At 43.0% G+C, this 22,591-nt stretch overlaps 2 protein-coding genes and 1 long non-coding RNA gene across 4 annotated transcripts in view; 2 read left to right on the top strand and 1 right to left on the bottom strand.

Annotated features, from left to right (window-relative positions):
• Positions 1-3,742, top strand: part of htr1d (5-hydroxytryptamine (serotonin) receptor 1D, G protein-coupled) — a 76,862-nt gene extending 73,120 nt beyond the window's left edge. For both annotated transcript variants that reach the window (XM_052086318.1, XM_052086319.1), the window contains one exon: positions 1,967-3,742. In XM_052086318.1, the coding sequence (XP_051942278.1) occupies positions 2,499-3,647 (1,149 nt within the window). In that variant the 5' untranslated portion in view covers positions 1,967-2,498 and the 3' untranslated portion in view covers positions 3,648-3,742. The remainder of the gene's footprint in view (positions 1-1,966) is intronic.
• LOC127614881 (mitochondrial basic amino acids transporter) overlaps positions 1-22,591 on the top strand; it is a 207,282-nt gene that overhangs the window by 19,625 nt on the left and 165,066 nt on the right. The window lies entirely within an intron of this gene.
• On the bottom strand, positions 3,739-4,346 carry LOC127614900 (uncharacterized). The gene is made up of 2 exons (XR_007966733.1): positions 4,149-4,346; positions 3,739-4,102 (listed from the first exon to the last, which is right to left on the bottom strand). It is a non-coding gene; the product is annotated as an uncharacterized LOC127614900 (long non-coding RNA).

Genomic DNA, 22,591 nt, shown 5'->3' with positions numbered 1-22,591 from the left:
ATATATGTATGGATAGCAAAGATGCCTCTGAACATTTTGAGTGTTTGAAAAAAAAGAATGTTTGTATAACACAAAATACATCATTACAAAAATTGTAAAATGTGTAACTTAGGGTTTTTTTCATTTGAAGGACCCTAGGGTGAAGGATAGTGGGTGAGGCACACGTAAACAACCAGTCACACACTTATTGACACCTATGGATCATAGAGAACCTCCGGTGATCCTAACATGCATGACACTGGGCTGAGATTCGAACCCAGAACCTCACTGTGAGGCAGATGTGCTAACCACAATTTCGCCGTGCTGCGTGTTAATGACTTGTTTCATTAAACTGAAGTCGGGGTGATTGCACGGCTCTTGTTGTAAATGCCTTGTGCATCTTTTGTACCAAATGAATGAGGGAGGAGCGGCCTCGAGAGAAAAATGCTCATTTTGGAGCACGGTTCTGCCGGTAAATGTGTCAATTTGTTTTGATTGGTTGTTTAGTATGGAATGTGTGGAGTAAATATTTTTGACAGAGCTATGTTGTTCAAACCTATTTCGGCAAGTTGGTTGAACATATTGGTAAAACATAGGCTAAATCCTAAAAACATTTTTTTCCCATAACCGTACAGCATAGGTGTCAAAGTCAAGGCCCGGGGGACAGATCTGGCCCGCCACATCATATTATGTGGCCCGCGAAAGCAAATCATACAAATCAACTTCCATGATGCTTGCCAAAATATGGACCAAAAATTCACATTCTTATATGTAATAAATAAGCGAGATATTGTCAGCACTTTTGGGGGGCCAAACCCCCCATGACAGTGACTTAAACAACAGTTGAATAATCCGATAATTGACTTTTTAAAATGGTTTCAGTCAGAATGGCCCTCCAAAGGAAATGGTGACTAAAATGTGGCCCGCGACGAAAATAGTTTTGACACCCCTGCCGTAAAGTATCGTGTTAGGCTCCAAAAACTGACGGATTTCCCCATCACCTTTGATCCGCTTTATGTTCACAAGGGTCGCGGGGTCTGCTGGAGCCTATCCCAGCTGTCTTGGGGCAGTAGGCGGGGGACACCCTGAACCGGTTGCCAGCCAACCGCAGGGCACACAGAGACGAACAACCTGCGCTCACACTCGCACCTAGGGACAATTTAAAGTGTTCAATCAGCCTGCCATGCATGATTTTGGAATGTGGGAGGAAACCGGAGTACCCGAAGAAAACCCGCACAGGCACAGGGAGAACATTCAAGCTCCACACAGGGAGGTCGGAGCCAAAATCGAAGCCCGCACCTCTGCACTGTGAGGTCGACGTGCTAACCAAAAAAAGCTTGGGTACTCCAAATAAAGCTTGGGTACTCCGGATGAAACCGGAGTACCCAAAGAAAACCCGCACAGGCACAGGGAGAACATGCAAACTCCACACAGGGAGGTCCAAGCCAAAATCGAAGCCCGCACCTCTGCACTGCGAGGCCGAGGCGCTAAAAACTGAATCAACGGGCTGCTCCAACGATTTCATAATCAGTTCAGAAAATAACATAAAATATTCACGGCATTTTCCTTTTACTGTTAATTTATGATGCCTCTGGTGCTTTCTTAATGTGCGCTACTGAATGCTTGAGGTCCTGGGTTAAAAAAGCCAGTTGAGTCATAAAATGGGAGGTTTTGTGTTTGTGGTTCATCGTGTTGTGATTCATTCCATTTAGACTAAAACTGTCTGAGCTGAATTGAACATACATTAACCTTGCACGGAAATCTAGCCATCGGGCTCACGATGAGAGTAAATCAATGAAGCCGGCTAGGTGTGTGTGTGTGTGCGCACGGGGGTGAGGCAAGGGGGGTCCCAATGATCCATTTACAGGTTGAGTTTGGTCATGATTCATGTGGGTGGTTTTGTTTGTTTGTATATGAAGACAAGAAGGGGCGATAACGAGAAGCCATTTAACGAAAACTAAGTTCCTCCCTTTTGTCTCGCATGCAGAGGAAGACCAAGGAAGTACGGCGCAAGCCTTGACCGGACCGTGTCACCGTCGATCGGCTTCACGCGGACTCCACCAGAGATCGCTGCCCGACAACAAGCCGAGCCGTGTATCTGTCGTCGTCATCTGAGCGCACGCGGCGCGGCGCCTTGCCTCGCCTTATTGAAACGGAGGAGCCCATTAAAGTGGGTTGATAGATACGAAGGTTCGGCGTTGAGGTGCCGTTGTCGGATGGCTGCAGCTCGGAGATGAGATAAGAGGAGTGGAAAGCAGAGGAACAAAAGTGGCCGTCTGACAGCCGCTGAATACAAATGAGTATCCATCACTCCGACTGCAACGTAAGCAGGCCCGAATCGATAATATAACATTGAAATGGACAAATCAGCGGGCTTCAGTTACAGGAACATTAGCTCGGAACGCCAAATGATGGAATTAGACGTTAGCTTCGGGTTGATATGAAAAACAAGGCATGGGGGGATTCGACCCTGCGCTCTCGGGCGCGTGTGCAATGAGGCTCTCGTAAAGCTGTCGAGAATGGCGAGCGAGATGGAGGCGTACAACGTCTCCCTGGACTACTTCACCGGCAACGTCACGGAGATTCCCGACCCTACCAGCGCGTCTCCCTACTGGAGTGACGCCTCCGTTTTGGGCTTCCAGATCTCCCTGTCCACGCTCCTGGGGGCGGTGACCTTCGCCACGGTGCTGTCCAACGCCTTCGTCATCGCCACCATCTTCCTGACCAGGAAGCTGCACACGCCCGCCAACTTCCTGATCGGCTCGCTGGCCGTCACCGACCTCCTGGTGTCAATCCTGGTGATGCCCGTCAGCATCGTGTACACGGTGAGCAAGACCTGGTCGCTGGGGCAGATCGTTTGCGACATCTGGCTGTCGTCCGACATCACCTTCTGCACGGCGTCCATCCTCCACTTGTGTGTCATCGCCCTGGATCGCTACTGGGCCATCACGGACGCGCTGGAATACTCCAAACGCCGCACCATGCGGCGAGCCGGGATCATGGTCGGAGTGGTGTGGGTGATCTCCATCTCCATTTCCATGCCTCCTCTCTTCTGGCGGCAAGCCAAAGCCCACGAGGAGCTGACGGAGTGCTTGGTGAATACCGATCAGATCTCGTACACGCTCTACTCCACTTTCGGGGCCTTCTACGTTCCCACGGTGCTTCTGGTCATCCTCTACGGACGGATTTACGTGGCGGCGCGCTCCCGCATCTTTAAAATGCCCACGTCGTCCGGGAAGCGCTTCACCACGGCGCAGCTCATCCAGACCTCGGCGGGCTCGTCCCTGTGTTCTCTCAATTCCTCGTCCAACCCAGAAGGGCACGTCCACTCAGGAACGGGAAGCTCGCCTCTCTTTGTGAACAGCGTGAAGGTGAAACTGGCCGATAGCGTGCTGGAAAGGAAGCGACTGTGCGCCGCTCGCGAGAGGAAAGCCACTAAGACCCTGGGCATCATCCTGGGCGCTTTCATCGTGTGCTGGCTTCCGTTCTTCGTGGGCACCTTGGTCACGGCCATTTGCAAAGAGTGTTGGTTTCACCCGGTGCTCGTTGACGTCTTCACCTGGTTGGGATACCTCAACTCGCTCATCAACCCGGTGATCTACACCATGTTCAATGACGAGTTCAAGCAGGCCTTCCAGAAACTCATCAAGTTCAGACGCTTCTCCTGAAGACCCAACAAGCTCGCGGAAAATCGTCCAATCGAATAGAATGACTCCAATGTACATTTTCCATCTTGTGAACACATGAACGTATGGTTGATGTTTTTATTTTTTACACCCAATTGCTCGGTGCCATACCATGCCTGACTGACAAAAAGACTTGCATGCGGAAAAGTCAGAACAATAGCCTTCATCTCGAAAACGGGAGGAAGAACGGTTGGATGATTCATTCGGCGGGGATGTGCGCTCACTGGCCACAACATTAGGTACACCTGAGCTAATGCGGCTGGAGTGTGCTGTTCAGCAGCTTGAAAAATAAAATAAAAATACGACTCCACAACGATTCCACAAAGGAATTACTGTTACTGTAATTAAAAACCTGACTTAAAATCTTTCAACATCTTGACCAAATTTCCAGTTGAAGACCCTGTAAAGTGAATAGAATGAGATTTGTTACCGAATACCTTGTGCATGAGGATAATTGCTGAAGACCTGTGCAAAACTGAGAACTATGTAGTACTGAATCAAGGACATTTAGGGCTTTATATTTGTAGATGGTGCGGCTATGTTTGAGAGAACAAATTGGCGTCTCGTGATTTTCTTTTTGACTGTATGGCAATTTAGCAGCGCCTGCTGCGCCGTGGTGGGCGTACCAATGGCACTTCCTTTGAAATTCCTCTGACGGACCCGATGTTTTGGGTCCTGAAAGACAACTAAACGTTAAGCCTACTGCAACCACTTCTAACTATAGGCTCAGGTAGTGCATTACAATTTTTGGGAGTGAGGAAAAAATGTTTTTTTTTTCTTTTATTTTGAAACCCCCCCTTTTTCTTTTAATCATTCAATTTCGGGTCTTTACTGTCTTCTGTGTGTTTAATGATGGATTTGCACTTTACAGGAACTTTAAATATTACACTCGGCACCGTGATGTGCTTGACTCACTAGGTCACCGTGCTGCTTCATTCAAAAAACTGATAAGAGTTATATATACATATATATGTATGTATATTACAATATAAAATACTCAAATGATTTCTTGGAAACCATGACAAGAGCTGTATCACAGTCCAGTATGATCCAAAATTTGAGTGAGATTTTGCCAACCATTTAACCATTTTGGTCATTTCGTGATTCAACGGTTGTGTAATAATCAAAGAGGAAAAAAAAAGCTAATAACAGACTTTTGAAATTCAGTCAAGTGTTTTGTAAGCATTTATTGTAACAATAATAAAATGTGTTTGGTGTGTTGCTTCAGTAATGTACCTCGTGATATGGATATTTTATCCCGCAAATTTGTTGTGATTGACACTGTCAGGACCAAAAAAAAAAAAATCTGATTTTATTTTAGTTTTTTTTTTTTTCACCATATTTTCAAATGTAGTGGTTGATTATTTACTAAAGCGCAGAGACTAACTGGCATCTATCAGGCATATTTCAATTATTCTATTCCAATGGCAATGTAAACTTTTTTTATCGATGCAGCTCTTGCGGCAATATGACCTCGCAATTAAGTGTACCTAATGAAGTGGCCAGTGAGCAGAGAGACTGAATGCAATCCAGCTTTAGGAAGCCCCGAAAGCCATCAAATGTGTCTGTCTCCGTGTTGTACTGTATGCTGCTGCTCCTGTATGTTTTCTGTGGTACAGTAAAGTACTTACCCTAAAAGGTTCAGTAAATTGCTCTCCGTGTGTGCTCTTGTGTGCACTTGAAAGTATTTGCGTGTGTCTGAGTGTAGAAGAGGTGGCGGCTTGATTGAAATGTATGCGCTGTCAACGCAAGGAGCGCTGTGGAGTGTTTGACATTTGTTTCAGCGCAGGCTCGCCTTGTTGTTACGCCAACTGAAAGGGGAAAAGGCATTACTCAATAAAATGATAAAATGCATTACTGGACTAAAAGGCAAGAATACCTTTAAAAAATAATAATAAAAGTCATACCCAACATCCAGAGCACTTTAGCAGACTGCTGGCAATGGACAGAATAATTCAGTTACATATGGGAAAATGAAGAGCATTCTGCACTACATTTAAGAATGTGTACGGCGCGTGGAAGACTGGTTAACATCTCCGCCTCACAATGCAGAGGTGCAGGGTTCGATTCTGGGACCGGCCTTCCTGTGTGGAGTTTTCATGTTCTCCCTGTGCCTGTGTGGGTTTTCTCCGGGTACTCCGGTTTCCTCCCACATTTCAAAAACATGCACAGTGAGTGACTTGAGCAATCTTAATTTGCCCGAGGTGTGATTGTGGGATCAATTTGAGGCTTCCATGAAACATATTAAAAAAAGAAATCTTGCAGAGTTATCCTTTTTAGAGCAAGTGACCCGCGTGAACTTTTTATGCATTCACTGTCAAACTATGTTAATCAACAACAGCAACACTTAAAGGTTGCATACATTTCAGGCCGTTGCTTCAATGTATGTCAGAGATGAAGAGAAGCTGTGCTCAGCTGGAGATGGTCAAAGCCACCTGCAGTCTATAATTGGGGAGATAAACCCTATTTCAAATTTGTGTGTGTGTGTGTGTGTGTCTGTGTGTGTCTGTGTGTGTGTGTTTAGTGCTGCGGTGGCGGCGAAACAAGAAGATCCATGGCGAGAAGAATCAAAACATTTCAGAAAAAATGGCAGTCATGTGTGGATTGTGGATTTTATGACAGCACGGACCCTCAAGCCATCCCTTTTATTCAGCACGTGACCCCAAATAGTGTGAGTTCAAACGACAAAAAAAACTTGTGAGGCCAGGAGCCACTATTTTCGGGTTTTTTGACAGCTCGCACATGATAAAACAACTTTGAAGCAATAAGACCTTGTGACCCGATAGCCTCTCCTTGCTATCATTTCTTCTCAATGCCGCTTTAGTCTTTTAAGATAAGATAAGATATCCTTCATTTGTCCCACACTGTGGAAATTTACAGCCTCCAGCAGCAAGAATGTAGGTAGAAAGAAAAAAAAAACAAACACCATTGAATTAAGTGCAAAATGTATAAATCGCAGTGCTATTTACAATTGTCTTTCACATCATTTAAATATAATTAATATTATTACTGTTGTTATTGTTGTTGTTTCTCAGGCACTTGAGTCTCCAATGGCCTGCAAAGGACCGCCAATGTTTTATTCATGTCGACGACCGTCTCCCATTCACATTTGTCTTTGTTGTGTTTAGTGGGTGCGTATGTCATGATTATGTCTGGGCTTGAAGCAACAATAAGTTATCATTTGACCTCTAACTACTGTTGCTGGCACACAAGCTTGTATTGGAAGACTTACATCTTTTTTTTTTTTTTTTTGTCGCGGAAACCCGAAATCAGCGACTTTTGTGGTCAAAAATAATAATTGGACCAGCCAAGACACCGCCTGCTGGGTTGGCGGGAACAAAGATGGCAAGTACTGCTGTTCACAGTTGTATAAAGTGTTTGTACAAATGCTGCTACACACACAAAAAAAAGATCAAAAACAATAACATCATTATTTCATGATATGTTTATTATAATACATTTTCCAACAAAGTATGGTTGCTTATCATTTAGCACTAAGGTCCGGTTTACAGTTGAACGTGGTGGTTGTGCAAACTTGGCTGTACGTAAATCGGATCTATTTTATTTAAACGTAACAAAATACAATAAGTCTTTAATTATATGGACATGAATTGTAAATTGTAATCAACATTTAACTCATTCAGTACCAGCCAATTCTAGACCAAGTCTGAAAAGACGGTTAAAAACGTCTTTGGGTGTGAATGAGTTAATGTAGTCATTAATATCCACAATGACATCGTTGATAGATCGCACAAATTGTGACTTCAACATGCTTCCTCGACGCCAATTCGGTCGACTACTTGCATCTTGTGGCAACTTGGGGCCTTACAAAAATGTGCAGGAACAACAAATGGGTGAGTTATTCTGTGAATAGCTAACCATAGCCCCTCCTCCCAAAAAAAAAAATCCCCCACTAAAATTGTGACGAGTGAATATCAAATTTGCCGAATTTCACTGAATATCACTTAATATATTTATGTTGCACTTCTTATTCATTTTGTAATTTTGCCCAGCATTCAGTGTGGTGTTGTACCGCAGATTTTTGGTTTGACACTTCAAATGTAGGGGGAGCAAGGGAGCAAAAAAAGCTTTCATGCACGCAATTAATTCACATTACCCTCTTCGGCAGCCACTACATGTATAAATAAATCATCAACTGTAATGGAGGCTAATGATTGGCAACCTCCACAGCGTCTGCTTCCTAAATAACTTTGCATATGTTATCCCAGACGTCAAGTCAAGTCAAGTCAACAGTATTTATAAAGCACTTTCAAACAGCCATCGCCGCATACAAAGTGCTGTGCATGGAGCAATTTAACATGCACAATAAACAGTAAGACAAATCGGTAATAAAGGCGGTAGAAAGCACCAAACAGTAAAACCAAGAACAAATCAAAGTCATGCTGAGTCGAATGCCAAAGAATACAAGTGAGTTTTGAGGAGGGCTTTGAAGATGGGCAGCGAGGAGGCTTGCCGAATGTAATTTGTAAAAAATTGACATGCATCCTACTTTGAGATAAGTCCTATCTTCTTATCTGCAGTTCTTAATTTCCAGGTATATATGGGAATCCATTTTCATTACTGGCGGTCACTTTCAACCTCCAAATCAATATTCAGCCTGGCTTGGAGAGAATTATCACTGCCAAATGTCACAAATCCAGATGAGCAGTGCAAACGCCAGTTTTGTCATCACAAAGACCACACGAACATTTGAAAACATTTTCCAGCACCGAGTTGGCTGGAATTCATTTGGCATTTGATGAGAAAATTAGCCTTTGATCGTGTTCTTTAGGAGCGGCTGGGCGTGAAAAAAGGTCAGATTTTAAATGTTTCACATTTTTAGCAAAAACGCAACATGTAAAAAAAAAAAAAGAAAAGTGATTTGAAAATGATCGCCACGTTTCTCCACAAGAAGCTCAACTCACATTGTTTTCTTGGTACTAAGATGATACCTAAATAAATGGGATTGGGTAAAAAAAAAAAAGGAATATAGTACACGTATTTAGTCAATGATTAACTGCAGTTATGAGTGGATTTGCAGTAGACTGGACAGCGGGAACATTCCTAGAAGGCCCACAACATAAAACAAGGCTTTTCATTCTTCTGTACGTGCTGTTGTTTTGGTTAGCAACAAAGCCCGGCAGTCATCTCTTTGATATACGTGCGCGAACGATATTGTCTATGAACTGAAGTCTTCAGTGGATGACAACGTCCATTTATTGATCCGCAAGAACAAAAACGGTTGCCATAACAACTTAAAAGCAAACCACGGGAGACTCAATGCAATGTCAATCATGTGGATAAGATCCGAACGGCGACATTTATAAAACAACAGCCCGTCAAACATAGACTTGTGCGGATTATTATTATGAGTACAAGTGCGATTGACCATCGATTTTCTTTGCATTTCCCTTAAAGTCGGTTCATTCCTACACATTGGATCTTTTCATTTTGATAGAGCGAGCTCATGAACAATATTTCTTCTTTTTTTTTTGTCGTCAGTTTTGGTGAACCATGCTGAAAGCTACGTGTGCTATAATGAAAAAAAATTCGTCTTAAGTCATCAGTGTTATGAGGCGAACTAGCTGCTGCTGAATGCATGACTCTCAACCTGGTGCCGCGTGAGTCTCCCGCAATAAATCGTCTTCTTTCACAGAGAGCTTCTGCATGGATCAAAATGGCTCTGACCTACTGCTCTGCAGTTTGAGGAAACATTTTGGATCTCTCCAGCAAAATGAGTTGAATGCACAATGTAACAAAAGTTACCCAGCCAGTCATCGGCTGTGGCCACAAAATAAATAAATAAAGTACATACATACACATACCCCGGAATAAAGGATTTCTTTTTTTTTTCTTCTTCTTCTCTGAACTCCCATTTTTTAGGCTGACCGAGAACGTGACAGCAAGTCTGACACTTTGTCGTCATCTCTCCCTTGTCCCCGTGTCACAATGAAGTTGCATTTCCATCGAAGCGGCCACACATTTATAAGTCAAGTTGGATGCTATCTGATTGGAGACGCCAGCGTAGTCTTTTATCGACACAAAAAAGGCTGGCCTTTCGGTCTCCAGTGGTCTCCCGTATTCCCATGATTATCCCAGGCAGTTGGTATCCCTTTATGACCCGAGTAACTCACCGGCTGAAAGGAGCTTAGCTGAGAGGCAAGGAAAGAAGACGGGAAAAAACTGGATGATGAAATGAGATTAAGTCGGAGGAAAGACATTTGGAGATAAAAGAAGCAGGGAGCCTGGTAGCAACTTTCATTTGAATCATTTCAGTTTCCCATGCAGAAAAGTAGAATTAATTTATCAAAAGCATAAGCTGACCTCTGTCAAGGTGGAACAACAATGCCAACTAGTCATAGGCTCAAATCCATGTATCATTCATTTCAATTAGAAATCGAAAACCCCAAACTGAAAGTGACTGATTTTGAAAGAAAAACAAAAAGATTTTCATTCTTCATTTGTAGAGTTACATTTGAGGATTTCATTGGTTGAGATAAACAGTGATGTCTTGCGATACAACTCAACTGTCAACTGTCAAATTGTTTTTCTCCATTGAACTGACTGAAAATGAAAGACCATTTTTTAATAATTATTTTTTTTATATAAGAAAAATATTCTATGTAACGGTACTCATATGACTGATATTACATCATTGATTTGGGATGGATCGGTTTGACAGGACATTTTCCCTTCAAAGTTGGGTTAGGACAGTTCTCAAATAGTGGGGCCTGCCACCTCCCCCTTGTGGGGAGGGGGTGGCATGGTGCGATGCCAGGAGGGTTAGGGTTAGAGGATCGGGCTTGCTTTCAGGCTAAGCATTGGGGTTCGGGTTAGGGCTTCAGGTTAAAAGTAAAAGTTAGGGTTAGGGGTTAGGCCTAGGGTTAAGTGTTAGGGTTAGGGTCAGGGTTGAGAGTTAGAGTTATACTTGGGTTAGGATAAGGGTTATGGTTGGCGGTCAGGGTTTGGGTTAGGGGTGAGGTTTAGGGTAAGGGTTTGGGGGTTACGGGTTAAGGTTTGGGTTATGGTTAGAGTGATAGTTATGGGTTAGGATTGGCTTTGGTAATTTTAGGGTTAGTTGTAGAGTTGGGGTGTTATCTCCATCTCCATCCTGAAAAGGGCCCAGCAGCGGATGTACTTCCTGAGGCTGCTGAGGAAGCATGGCCTGCCACAGGAGGTGCTACGACAGTTCTACACGGCAGTCATCGAATCAATCCTGTGTTCTTCCATCACGGTTTGGTTTGGGGCCGCCACAAAAAAGGACAAAATCCGACTTCAACGGACAGTTAGGACGGCAGAAAAAATCGTTGGCACCGCCCTACCCACTCTTGAGGACATGCGCACTGCAAGAATCAAGACAAGGGCACGGAAAATCCTCCTGGATCCCCCGCACCCTGCCCACCACCTTTTCCAGCCACGCCCCTCAGGCAGACGCTACAGATCCATGCGCACCAAATCCAGTAGACACTTAAACAGCTTCTTCCCTCTAGCCATTAACTCCTTAAACAGTCACTGACATAGTCACTCTTCTTGTACTACAAAATGGTACTACAAATCTACTGGTTACTATAAAATGGTTCAATGATTTTGTTGTTTACGATGATACTAATGCAGTGTGTTATACCGGAGACAAATTCCTTGTGTGTTCTACATACTTGGCCAATAAAGATGATTCTGATTCTGATTCTGATTCTGATTCTGATTAGGTTAGGATAGGGTTAGGATTAGGGTTGGTTTTGGTTATGGATAGGGTTAGGTTTGGGTTGAAGGGTGAGGGTTAGGTTTAGGTTTAGAGGTTGAGGTAGGGTTTGGGTTATGTTTAGGGTTAGAGGAGCGACAGACAATGAATTGTTTTCTTCTTGTTAAAGTGGGGGCATAACAGCAAATAATTGAGAAGCACTGGGTTAGGGTAAGGGCGGCCCGGTAGCCAAGTGGTTAGCACGTCGGCTTCACAGTGCAGAGGTACCGGGTTCGATTCCAGCTCCGGCCTCCCTGTGTGGAGTTTGCATGTTCTCCCCGGGCCTGCGTGGGTTTTCTCCGGGTGCTCCGGTTTCCTCCCACATTCCAAAAACATGCATGGCAGGCTGATTGAACACTCTAAATTGTCCCACGGTGTGAGTGTGAGTGCGAATGGTTGTTCGTCTCTGTGTGCCCTGCGATTGGCTGGCAACCGATTCAGGGTGTCCCCCGCCTACTGCCCGCAGACGGCTGGGATAGGCTCCAGCACCCCCCGCGACCCTAGTGAGGATCAAGCGGCTCGGAAGATGAATGAATGAATGGGTTAGGGTAAGTCATGAGGTGACATAAATTCACAGATACAAATTGACATTCTGCTGCTGATGCAAAGCAAAACATTTACCTTTGGACCTTGGAAAAGGTCAAAATGTTTACTTTGAAGTCCAGTATTTAGCTCTGTTATTATATGTGATGCCTGAATGCAATTTAAAAATCAGACAGATGTGATTACGTTGGCACGCATTATGAATAAAATTATTCATAATGTTATTTTAACCTGTCCATAGTCATTATTTTTGTTTCCTTACTGATTATATGTGTACCGGGTAATTGTTCCGAAGTGATATCTGGAAAATTGCACATTCAGACAATTATTCTCTCTCCTTTCCTTTTCCAAGGGAAAATGTGAACTATTTACTCTTTGGCATCAGCAAGGCGGACCATTCGAGAGCTCTCTCGGGAGGCCTTTAAGACTCCCGGGAAAGAAAAAAAAAACATCACACCGTCTCTTGGCTGCAGAGCAGGTGAGGTTCAACGGAAGTGGCATGGAATGCGAAGGTCACTGGACAGAGAGGCTCACTGGAAGGTGAGACAAAGTGGAAAGTTGAATCCCGGTGGGATGAAAGGTTTCCTGAAGCGGGCGGTATATAATGTTCTTTCATGCCCATCAAGCAAGTCATTGGCAGGGGCCTGGCCAGGACACGCCGTGCTATTCTTCATTCTTCTTCTTCTTCTTCTTTTTCCGTAGTCTGTGTTGCTCCATCGCGCTGGATGTAAAAATGTCAAAGCTACTTGCAAGAGGAATGTTAAGTGTTGCACTGTACATTATAAGGCAAAAAAATATTTTTTTGACTCGTATAGTTGTGAGGTAGCCATTATATTAGAAGTTGGTGGGTGAGGGAAAAAGTGAGCACCAATCAACAAGCTCTGTTGCACATTTGAGAACCACGCCAAAATGTGTCCGTGCACCCTTGTCTTTTGTCAAGGGGCTCACCCAGGACTGGTGATCAGCCAGATAATGTTGGGCGGGGAACATGCGAACTCCATACAGGAAAGCTAGACTCGAGACTCTATTCCAGAACTACATATCTGTCAGATCAAAAAGCTTAATGTGCTAAGGTCATATTTTATGATTATTCAATAGCAAAGATTGCCATGAAGAGGCTGTTAATTATGTGGATGTTTTCAATTGTGCATTTGTGCACTCTCATCACTCGAAAGCATAGGACAGGGGTGCCCAAACTTTTTGGATCGAAGATCTACTTTTCGATCAACTAACCTCACGGGATCTACCCTTACCGGCACGCGCACGCACACACACACAAATTTAAGATTTCCCTGCTTTATTTTATTTTTTAAATGTTTTTTTTTTTGTGAAAATGAGACTGATTAGTGTGCAGTGTATATTATCACAAAAAATATATTACTAACATGTACAAAGACACACAAATGGTTGTTTGTTTTTTTTCTTCTCGACACTCCTCGGATCTACTTGGGACCTGTCTTAGATCTACCGGTAGATCAGGATCTACCTAATGGGCACCCCTGGCATAGGAGAATGTTTTGGTTATGTGTGAGAGTGTTTCAAATGTTTGCATGAGGGCATTTCAGTTGTGGGCATGATAGCATTTCACGAATGTGCATTTTAGTAGCGCATGTTCGTGTTTCAGTAGTGTGTGAGCGAAAAAGTTAGTCGTTTGTGTGAGAGTGTTTGATTAGTGTGTATGAATAATTCAGTGGTGAATATGAGAGTGTTTATGTTGTGAGAGAGGTAATCTTCACATGCTCTTGTACGCAGAACTGTCTGTTCACAATGAGGTTGTGCACCTCTGGTGAAGTCAACCAAGGCCCATCAGCTCTCCTTCTCCTTGTCCTCCTCCGCTTTTCCTCAGTTCTCCCTCATCTCCTCTTCTTCTTTCATCCGCCGTAACAAGCTGTCCATTTAGCACCTCTTTTTTTACTTTGCCTCTTTTTCCTCCTTCCTGGAAAAAAAACAAAACAAAACTCTTGTAATGCTAGTCTAGCCATTAGCCTTATTGGATTAGCTGTCTTCTCATACCAAAAAAAAAGAAGAAAAAAAAAAGTAAAAGCTTGTTGAGGTGTCTTGTTAAGGCAGCTTACACTCCACCGACTATATAAGAGCATTGTGGGGTATCAAAGCTTGGACCACTGCAGCAAAGGTTAAATTATTCCCCCATGTTACTGTAAACACTCCCATTAATGACAAAAAAAAGGGAAAAAAACACAAAGTAAATAGGTGCTAGCAAAATGCTGATTTGCATAAATAAGAGCAGACAATGTGAAGTAATATTGGCCTAATTTACTGGAGGCTCGCAAATCTGACGTCAACAACAACTCTGTGTGCAAGTCTACTTCATTTCATGTCCTTTTATTGGAAGACAACACGTATCGTGTTGTTGCTTCACGTCCGGGCCTCCCTTTAGCCAGCTATGCGCATACACACATGCACACATCCATAAATGCTTGTACACTGATGTTGGTGGGCCAGGAAATGAAAGGCAGCATATCACCGAGTAATAACGTTGCGGTGATGATGAACTGCGGCGCTGAAGCGAGATAAAGATGGATTCTAAGGACGGCACAACAACCATAGCGGAGAACGGTTCCACTATGTATAATAACCACATGGGGGTTTATTATTGTTCAAATCAATATGTTTAGTCCAAACAGGCATCCATTTTGGTTGCTTGTGTACTTTTCATAGAGGCGGTCTGTGTTTTTAAGATGTAGCTATATTCATTTTCTCTGTCACTATAAGATGACATAATTTGCCATGGAACTCAAAAGCTGATCACTTCTCTAACGTGTCAAGACACTGCTCCCCTATGGAAGTACACGTGTAATACAGCTTCTACCAGGAAAGAACAATAGAAATCTCATAAACATGACAGAATTTTAGAGGAATGGCAATCGTTTTGAGAACACGAGACCCCGGACACAGAAATATATTTTTGGGACCATTTAAGTGAAATTGGACAAACTGATGATATCTCATAGCACCATACAGTGCAGTGGTGGCAACAGCAGTTGGGACGCGATCATTTTGGGTAAAACTACTTTAGAACATTTCAACTTGGCCAAAAGTGTACAAGATGCAAACAGTTATACTCAGGTCTAGTAATTGGGCCTTGTGGTAGTACAACGGGTCTCTCAGAAGCAGCCCCGGTGCTCCCCAATGCATTTAGGACAGTGCCCTGCACCCAGAGAAAACTTGCATTTGCACTCTGTGCAAAAGTTATATTTCTACTCTAGACGAAGATACATTACAGCAGAAACGCAGAAACAAAATGTGTCATGTCATGAATATTTTGGTTGAGACATTCATAGAATATAGTTCATATTGATAACACATGTTGTTGAATATTGTTTGACGGGGTACTTGGAAAAATGTCTCAAATTAAATGGGTCACCGGACCCCCAAAGTTTGAAAATCCTAAATTGATGGAATTGTAATTTGCTCATTGATCCGTAAGAAGAAGCAGATATAGCACGCTCTGCTAAATGTAATTCTGCTTTTGCTCTTTTTGGTTTATTTATTGATTTATTTTGCGATTAGGAAACATAACAAAGAATCATATGGATGATTTCCATCGGAATAAAAATGTATTGTGAGTGGACGTGTCTGACCATAAAGTTGTAAAGTAATTTGTTGGTTTGCAAACATTCTTTTAAAAGCTTCTACTATTCCTGATTCCACACTGCCCCCTTGCGACAGTCCATAGATGGAGCAACCGGCTTCGCAAGTCTATCAAGTCGCTTCCAAGCTACACCATCAGCTGCTTGCCCCGCTTCCACACGTTCGTTTGGGCTTATTTTAATTGACAAAGAATAACTTCTCCTTCATTTCAACGGCAGTTCCTCCACACTGTTGTCTGCGAGCAGCCTCCGCGGAAGTAGCCAGCTAAGTTCAGTCACATGGTGCGTCATATTCATTCATTCGTTGGAGCCGCCACACTGACACACGCCAGTGCGTGCTGGTGTGCCGAGTGAGTGTGTCCGTCGGGAAATTGCGACCTGTTGACACTCCACCAGCCTCCATTATGCCTCAGAAGAGCAAAAGAGACAAGGTAAAGTGCACTTTTGTTCCTCTCGTTTTGTTTGTTGTCAACTTATTAAACTCGAGTTGCTTTCGCGTGTGTGTGTGTGTGTGTGTGTGTGTGTGTGCGTGTGTGTGTGTGTGTGTGTGTTTATGTGTGTGTGTGTGTGTGTTCAATTCAGGATTCCACAAAGTCTGGAAAGACTAAAAAATCTTCAAATGAAAATGGGCACGCAGGTGATGATGTAAGTGACACTGTGTTGTTTGTTTTCTCTGAATTAACACTAGAAGGAAAAAAAACACATTACCACAAACACATTTAAGCGCATCACGCTTTTTTGTGGTCAGTAAACCACAGTACACAGATATTAGTTTTATGATTAATATCCTCTTCTACAGTACCAGTGTCAATAGTTTTTTTGAGGGTGTTTTCGGCTACGTGGTTTCCAAGTTGTTTGTCGGATTGTGTCTTCACTTTGATACACGTTCCTATCATGCTGACAATCAGGTGGAAAAACATCCCACATACTTCTGCGGATTGTTCATCATTTTCAGTTTGACATGAACAAGTATTTAATCATTTTCATGGCACAAATCAAAGCCGTCAACGTGTTCAATGGCATTTTGCCCTCGAGGAAGTTTCTCATGTGACATCACGGCATGATTTTATGATTTGATAGTCCCACACTGTCCACCATCCGAATGCTGCAGGGCAGTACTGGGTGGACTTTTTATGTTCTCTCCGTTCTCTGGCTTCTTCAAACATACCAAAAATACCACAAGTTGTAGATTGGGGAGCCTCAATGTAATTTGAAATGACATTATGCCATTTATCATTTTTTAAAAAAACATACATACAACTACCATGATAACAAATGAAATTAACTTTACTTCTTTCTAATGTACTGGACCTCTAATCGTAACGTTTACCCCCCCCCCCCCCCTCAAAAATGAGTACTTTTACCTTTTTGTGGCATTTAGGGATACGTTTAGTTACAGTATTTTTACTTGGCAGAATGATTATGAGGGTCCTTGGAATAGTTTCCCCCTTGTAAACAGCCAAAATGTCTGCTCTAAATTGTCCATAGGTGTGAATGGAACTATCAATTGTTGTTTGTCTTATGTGTTATGTGATTGGGTGGTGACCAGATAAGAGTAAATAATCTCAATTCAGTGGCCAAAATCAGATGGATTCAGCTCCCTCATGACCCCACTGAGGTCAAGTGCAATCGAAAACGAATGGATGGATGCATCTGTGTCATCTTGAGTGTCATTAAGACCTGATTGCTTGCGCAACTGTTTGACGCGTGTGACAGCTTTGTCAGCTCCTTGGATATGCCTGCCCATTCGAGGTTATTGCAAACTCTGCCCAGAGATGCAACAGCCGATTGGATTCCTCCCTGCTAAGAACAACCCGATCTGACTGCGAGCGGAACTTGACCCTTAAGCACATCACCTCACCTCGTCCCGTCTTCCTCTCAACATTGAATTACCTTGTGCCCTTTCTCCCTGATTGCTTGTTTCTTCAGGCCTCCAACAAAAAAGTACCTCCCGCCACTCAGCTGATGAGGGTAAAACAGCCGGGCTCACACTCAGCTGCTAGGAGGGAGAAGAGATTCAGCTCTTCATGCTTCGCCCTGAGCACAAGCAGAGAGCTGCACAAACTGGATGCACTCGCAGGTATGCTGGTGATACACACACTAGTCACTTCATTAGGGACACCTGCACAGTCTCATTGGATCCATTATAAGGTGTTCCACACAGTTCTCCGGGTCTCATGCATTGGTGGGTTTTCTCCACAAATTCCAGTCTCTTTCCAGATTCCGAAAACATGCACTGCATCCTCCCATGTTTACGAGACAATAAACATAGGGCGACAGCCCGATGGTGCAGTGGTTAGCGCGTCGACCTCAGAGTGCAAAAGTTGTGGGTTCCATCCCGGCACCGGCCTCCCTGTGTGGAGTTTGCATGTTCTGGCCCGTGCCTGCGTGGGTTTTCTCCGGGTACTCCGGTTTCCTCCCTCATTCCAAAAACACGCCTGGTGGGCTAATTGAACACTCAAAATTGTCCCTGCGTGTGAATGTGAGCATGGATGGTTGTTTGTCTCTGTGTGGCCTGCGATTGGCTGGCAACCAGTTCAGGGTGTCCCCGCCTACTGCCCGAATACAGCTGGGATAGGCTCCAGCAAGACCCTTGTGAGGATAAATCGGATCAGAAAATGGATGGATAGATAAAAACATAAGGCACATACTCAAGATGGCGGGAAAGCACTTTTTTCCCTCCACTGGGCAAGACTGTGACGCGACAAAAGAAAATGCCCATTGGCAAACTAGTATCTGGTTAGCTCCGTACAAAATAGCATGAGAATGGACGAACACAAAAACATGAACACTTAAATGACATAAAAATGATTAATATTGTGAAGAATATAGAAAGCCATAGATGGCTCGAATGAGCATTGAAGTGTGCCACGTTGCACCAAATCAAGTCGCTATAACAGACTCTTTGTATGTAAACAGCGTAAGCTAGCTCCTAACGTACATGACAGCCATAAACATTGGAGAATAAACAGCCGAGAATGAGCTCGCATGAGCTAAATAAGATTCCAAAAGTAAAACACAAACAATATCATGAACATTTTGGTGTTCGAGGGTGCACATTATCATACAAATTGTGATGGAAAAGTGGTTAGAACTGCATGACTGTCCGTGTTTTATGTTATGTGTTGTGTTTATTATTTTACTTTATGTTAACTGTTTTGTAAAGCGCTTTGTTACAGCTGCCGCTGTTGTGAAAGCGCTATATAAATCAGCATGTATTGTATTGTATTGTAAATTCAAGCTAGTGAGTATTTGTCATGATTAGCTCACTGTCAACACACATGCTAACAAATAGAAACTTGAATCAACCACAGACAGAAAGTACATAAATACACTCATAAATTCTGAAGTCTGATTGTAATTTCCCCATTGCTGGACAAATAAAGGATATCTTAATGAATAAGTACAGAAATTACTGGAACAACGTTTAAAAAAATTCAAGTTTCTGAAAAGTACAATTATTTCATCCTTTTTCTGAAATAATTCAATGACACTGTCAACAAATGTGGATGCAAATACCCTGGCATCCACTCTCCTCTACCCCCTACATCATAGAAAACTTCTGATTGGGCAGGAAAATTAATTCACCCAGTCAGTACGCCAGACAACTTTCCGTCAACTCCCCCAGGCCACCGCATCGTTGTCTGATGCATTTACCCTTGATTCTGCTACTGAGTTGTTTCTCGTTAGATGTGCGCTTTCTCCTTTTCTCGTGTTTCAAATACTTCATGCCCCTCCTCGGCAGACCTTTACTGACCTTTTTTGGGAGATTGCGTGTTTGGCCGACATCAACAGAGGCAATCATATTAACAATTTATATAGTACAGGTGGATCCTCATGACCACCTTTTTAACCTTGAGGTCGCACTACATAATTGATAGGCTGCTGCCCACTGGCTTTTTTGTGATGCAAATGGTGTGCAATCAGCTGCATCTCAAGAGCAGATCAGGTATTTCCATCACAAGGCTCACGAGATTGCAAGATAATGCTGAGTATTGATGTAAGTGGAGGACACATGTGGTCGTCGTGTCCAACCTAAAGGGAGCATCCATGACGGCGCAGAAGCATTTTGTGATATAAATAAGGCCACTGGTTAGCAAGCACACCAGCCTTTTCATTCACGGTGTTGATTCCCTCAACTTGCGCTTATGGTATTGGTGCCAATTCCGAGGCAAGACAATCGGGTTGTGGTTTGACAGTTTACATCTATTTTTCATGGCTTCTTTGTTTCCACACAACATTACACGGATGTGGCCTAAGTGGTTTCCTGTAAACTTGCACTCTTGTGTTTATGTTATTTTATTTTTTTATTTTTTTTTACTTTTGTACTCAAAGGAGGCTCGGGAAGAATACGTGTTATGTACTCCAGAGGACTTTTGGGTGATGTTCCAACTTGTGACAGTGAGTCATCCCAACCACTGTTTCATCTTTAATTGATTTCATTCAAATCATTTTGGGATTTTATTCAAAACATTTCATTTTAAAGCGACATTTAAATCATTGATTTAATATAATATGTAATTTCTTAATATGTACAATATTTGTTTCATTTATTAAAAAAATAATCTTTGAATGTATGAGTGAGATAAGCAAAGATCAACAACTTGGCAAACTACTCCGTGTTTAGTTGTAAAAGCACACTCACCGTCTGTGAAAGGGGGGGGGGGGGGACTCAAATAAGCAGTTTCCCTGACCTCTAAATCCATGGTCTGGAAAAATAACAACAACACATTCATGAGGAGGAAAATCCTTGAGTGTGGTCACAAATAACACTCGTGACAACACAAGAACTGCTTGGCGTCAGCAGTTGGCGATGGAGAAAAGTCGTGCCGAAAGCCCACTTACAATGTTGCAACTAATATCTTGTCTGTAGGAATAGCTTCGATTTTTGCCGTCAAAGTGTTCATTATTATGGTTGTTATGGATTCTGTTTCTATTTGCTGTTGACGTCACAGTAACTTTCCCTTCGTCTTCAGTCTCAATGTTACTCGACTCACCAGATTCTTGTTAGCCGCTTGTCATGATTAGTTGCATTGGTTTCATATTAGGGCGGCCCGGTAGTCCAGTGGTTCCCGTGTCGACCTCACAGTGCAGAAGTAACCGGGTTCGATTACAGCTCCGCCTTTCCTGTGTGAAGTTTCCATGTTCTCCTCGTGCCTGCGTGGGTTTTCTCCGGGTACTCTACTCCGGTTTCTTCCCACATTCCAAATAAAATGCATGATAGGCTGTTTGAACATTCAACATTGTCACTAGATGTGAGTGTGACTGTGGATGAGCAATCATGTTTTCTCTTTTCTAAGGTTATCACACAGTATTGTAATGCATTGAGTGGTTTGAGTGTAGCATTCTGTGATTCTGTGATGTTTCATGAGCCTGAATGACTGATGGCTCAACGGCAACTATAGACTCTGCTGCCACGCTCTGTTTCTAGGTAGAATTGCAAATTACCCCCCGCCCCCACGGGGTCACTTCCACTTTAAATTGACTTTTTTTTAAAAAATAGAATTCATTTTAAACATGAAACATAATCACAATATATTAGTGAGTAACACTGAAAAAAAACTGAGTGTTGAATGTATTTTGTCAAGTGGTTGCGCCATCTAAAATCACCCAGATGCATTTTCTACGTAGGCTATACATCTACTTAAAATGTATATAAATCCAGATGATTATATTGTGTGCAGCCACTTGACAGAATAAAATACAACACATTATTTTCAGTGTATATTAGTGCAGCATTTATGTTGAAACTGTGCCTAATGTTAGAGTGGCTTACAAAAATATTAAATAAACTTTTTGTGAATACATTTGTTGTTTTTGATGAACACATGAGCCTCCTAGCTTGTACATGTTAGTGCTGCTAATGGTGGTGCTATGGAGAGCCAAGTATTTGTTTTAGATGGTAATTGGTGTTAAAAGAGAGCAACTGATTTGTTTATTTTTGGATTGTCACAAGCCAGTAGTTGGATTCAGCATTGTGGTTTTTTTTGGGGGGGGGGGGGGGGGTTGTCCATTGGATTTGTTGAAGAGACAGAAATTATTGTTGTGTTCTTCACCCTGGGTGGGGAATTCTCTATCCAGTGCACAATAAGTCAAGTCTAAAATGGCCTGGGCGGATTCTACTCTGAGCTGATCCAATCAAACAGTAAGTGGCAGCTTTCAAAACACTGTTGCCTGTTGTCATGGCTGTGGAATGTAGAACAAGTAGTTGCTCTTTGAGGAGCTTTGGAGCATTGCAGAGGACAGAACTGCATAGATGCACTTGGGACTCTCATCCCCGTTTCTCTTTCCACTACAGTGAAACCTCCCAAGTCAAATATGTCCAAAGTAGTACAACTTGGAGTTAAAGCAAACACTGTCGAGAAGACTAACTAAAACAAACTAACAACGAAACTAGAAATAGTAGGAAAGTGCCTGGCTGATCAGTACAATGTGAGCACTGTCTTTATTAATGTCAAAGGAGGCACTCTGGGTGCTCAGTATTATAGTCTAAGTGGGGCATATCAAATACATGTGGGGGCCCCAAATATTGTTAGCCTACAGTACATATTTTTGATTATCCTGGACTCTACTTGCGCAGCACTGACATGCGTAATTGACACATTAAACAACCAACAGTAAATGCTGTATCACCAATGTAGCATAATGCAATGTCACTGAAACACTTGACTACACAACTTATGAGGTGTAACACCAGAAATAAAATCAAATGCGTATAGACCCAGCCAGTGTTGATCAGACCCTGGCTTGTCTCCCAGTGGTATTGCCCCGCAGATCACTCCTACTGATCCAGAGCCATGTAGAGGCTCTCTCTGCTGCCTCCATGGTGGCCTTGATGGGCTTCAACATGCTCACAGCATATGTCTTCCAACCTCCTCTTGGTACTGCTCGATTAGATTCTGGTACTTTGACCGCTTGCGCTCATTCTCTTCCTCCGTGCGAGCCGAACTGTTGGTTATATCAATAGCACCCATCTTGAAAATACTGATGTAGGTACGATGTCTGGCCTCAATGAAGTTGTTGTGACGTGGACT

Source organism: Hippocampus zosterae, chromosome 14 (genome assembly GCF_025434085.1).
Source record: "Hippocampus zosterae strain Florida chromosome 14, ASM2543408v3, whole genome shotgun sequence".
NCBI lineage: Eukaryota > Metazoa > Chordata > Actinopteri > Syngnathiformes > Syngnathidae > Hippocampus > Hippocampus zosterae.
The sequence above is the reverse complement of the archived record's forward strand: the minus strand, read 5'-3'. Positions and strand labels throughout refer to the sequence as shown.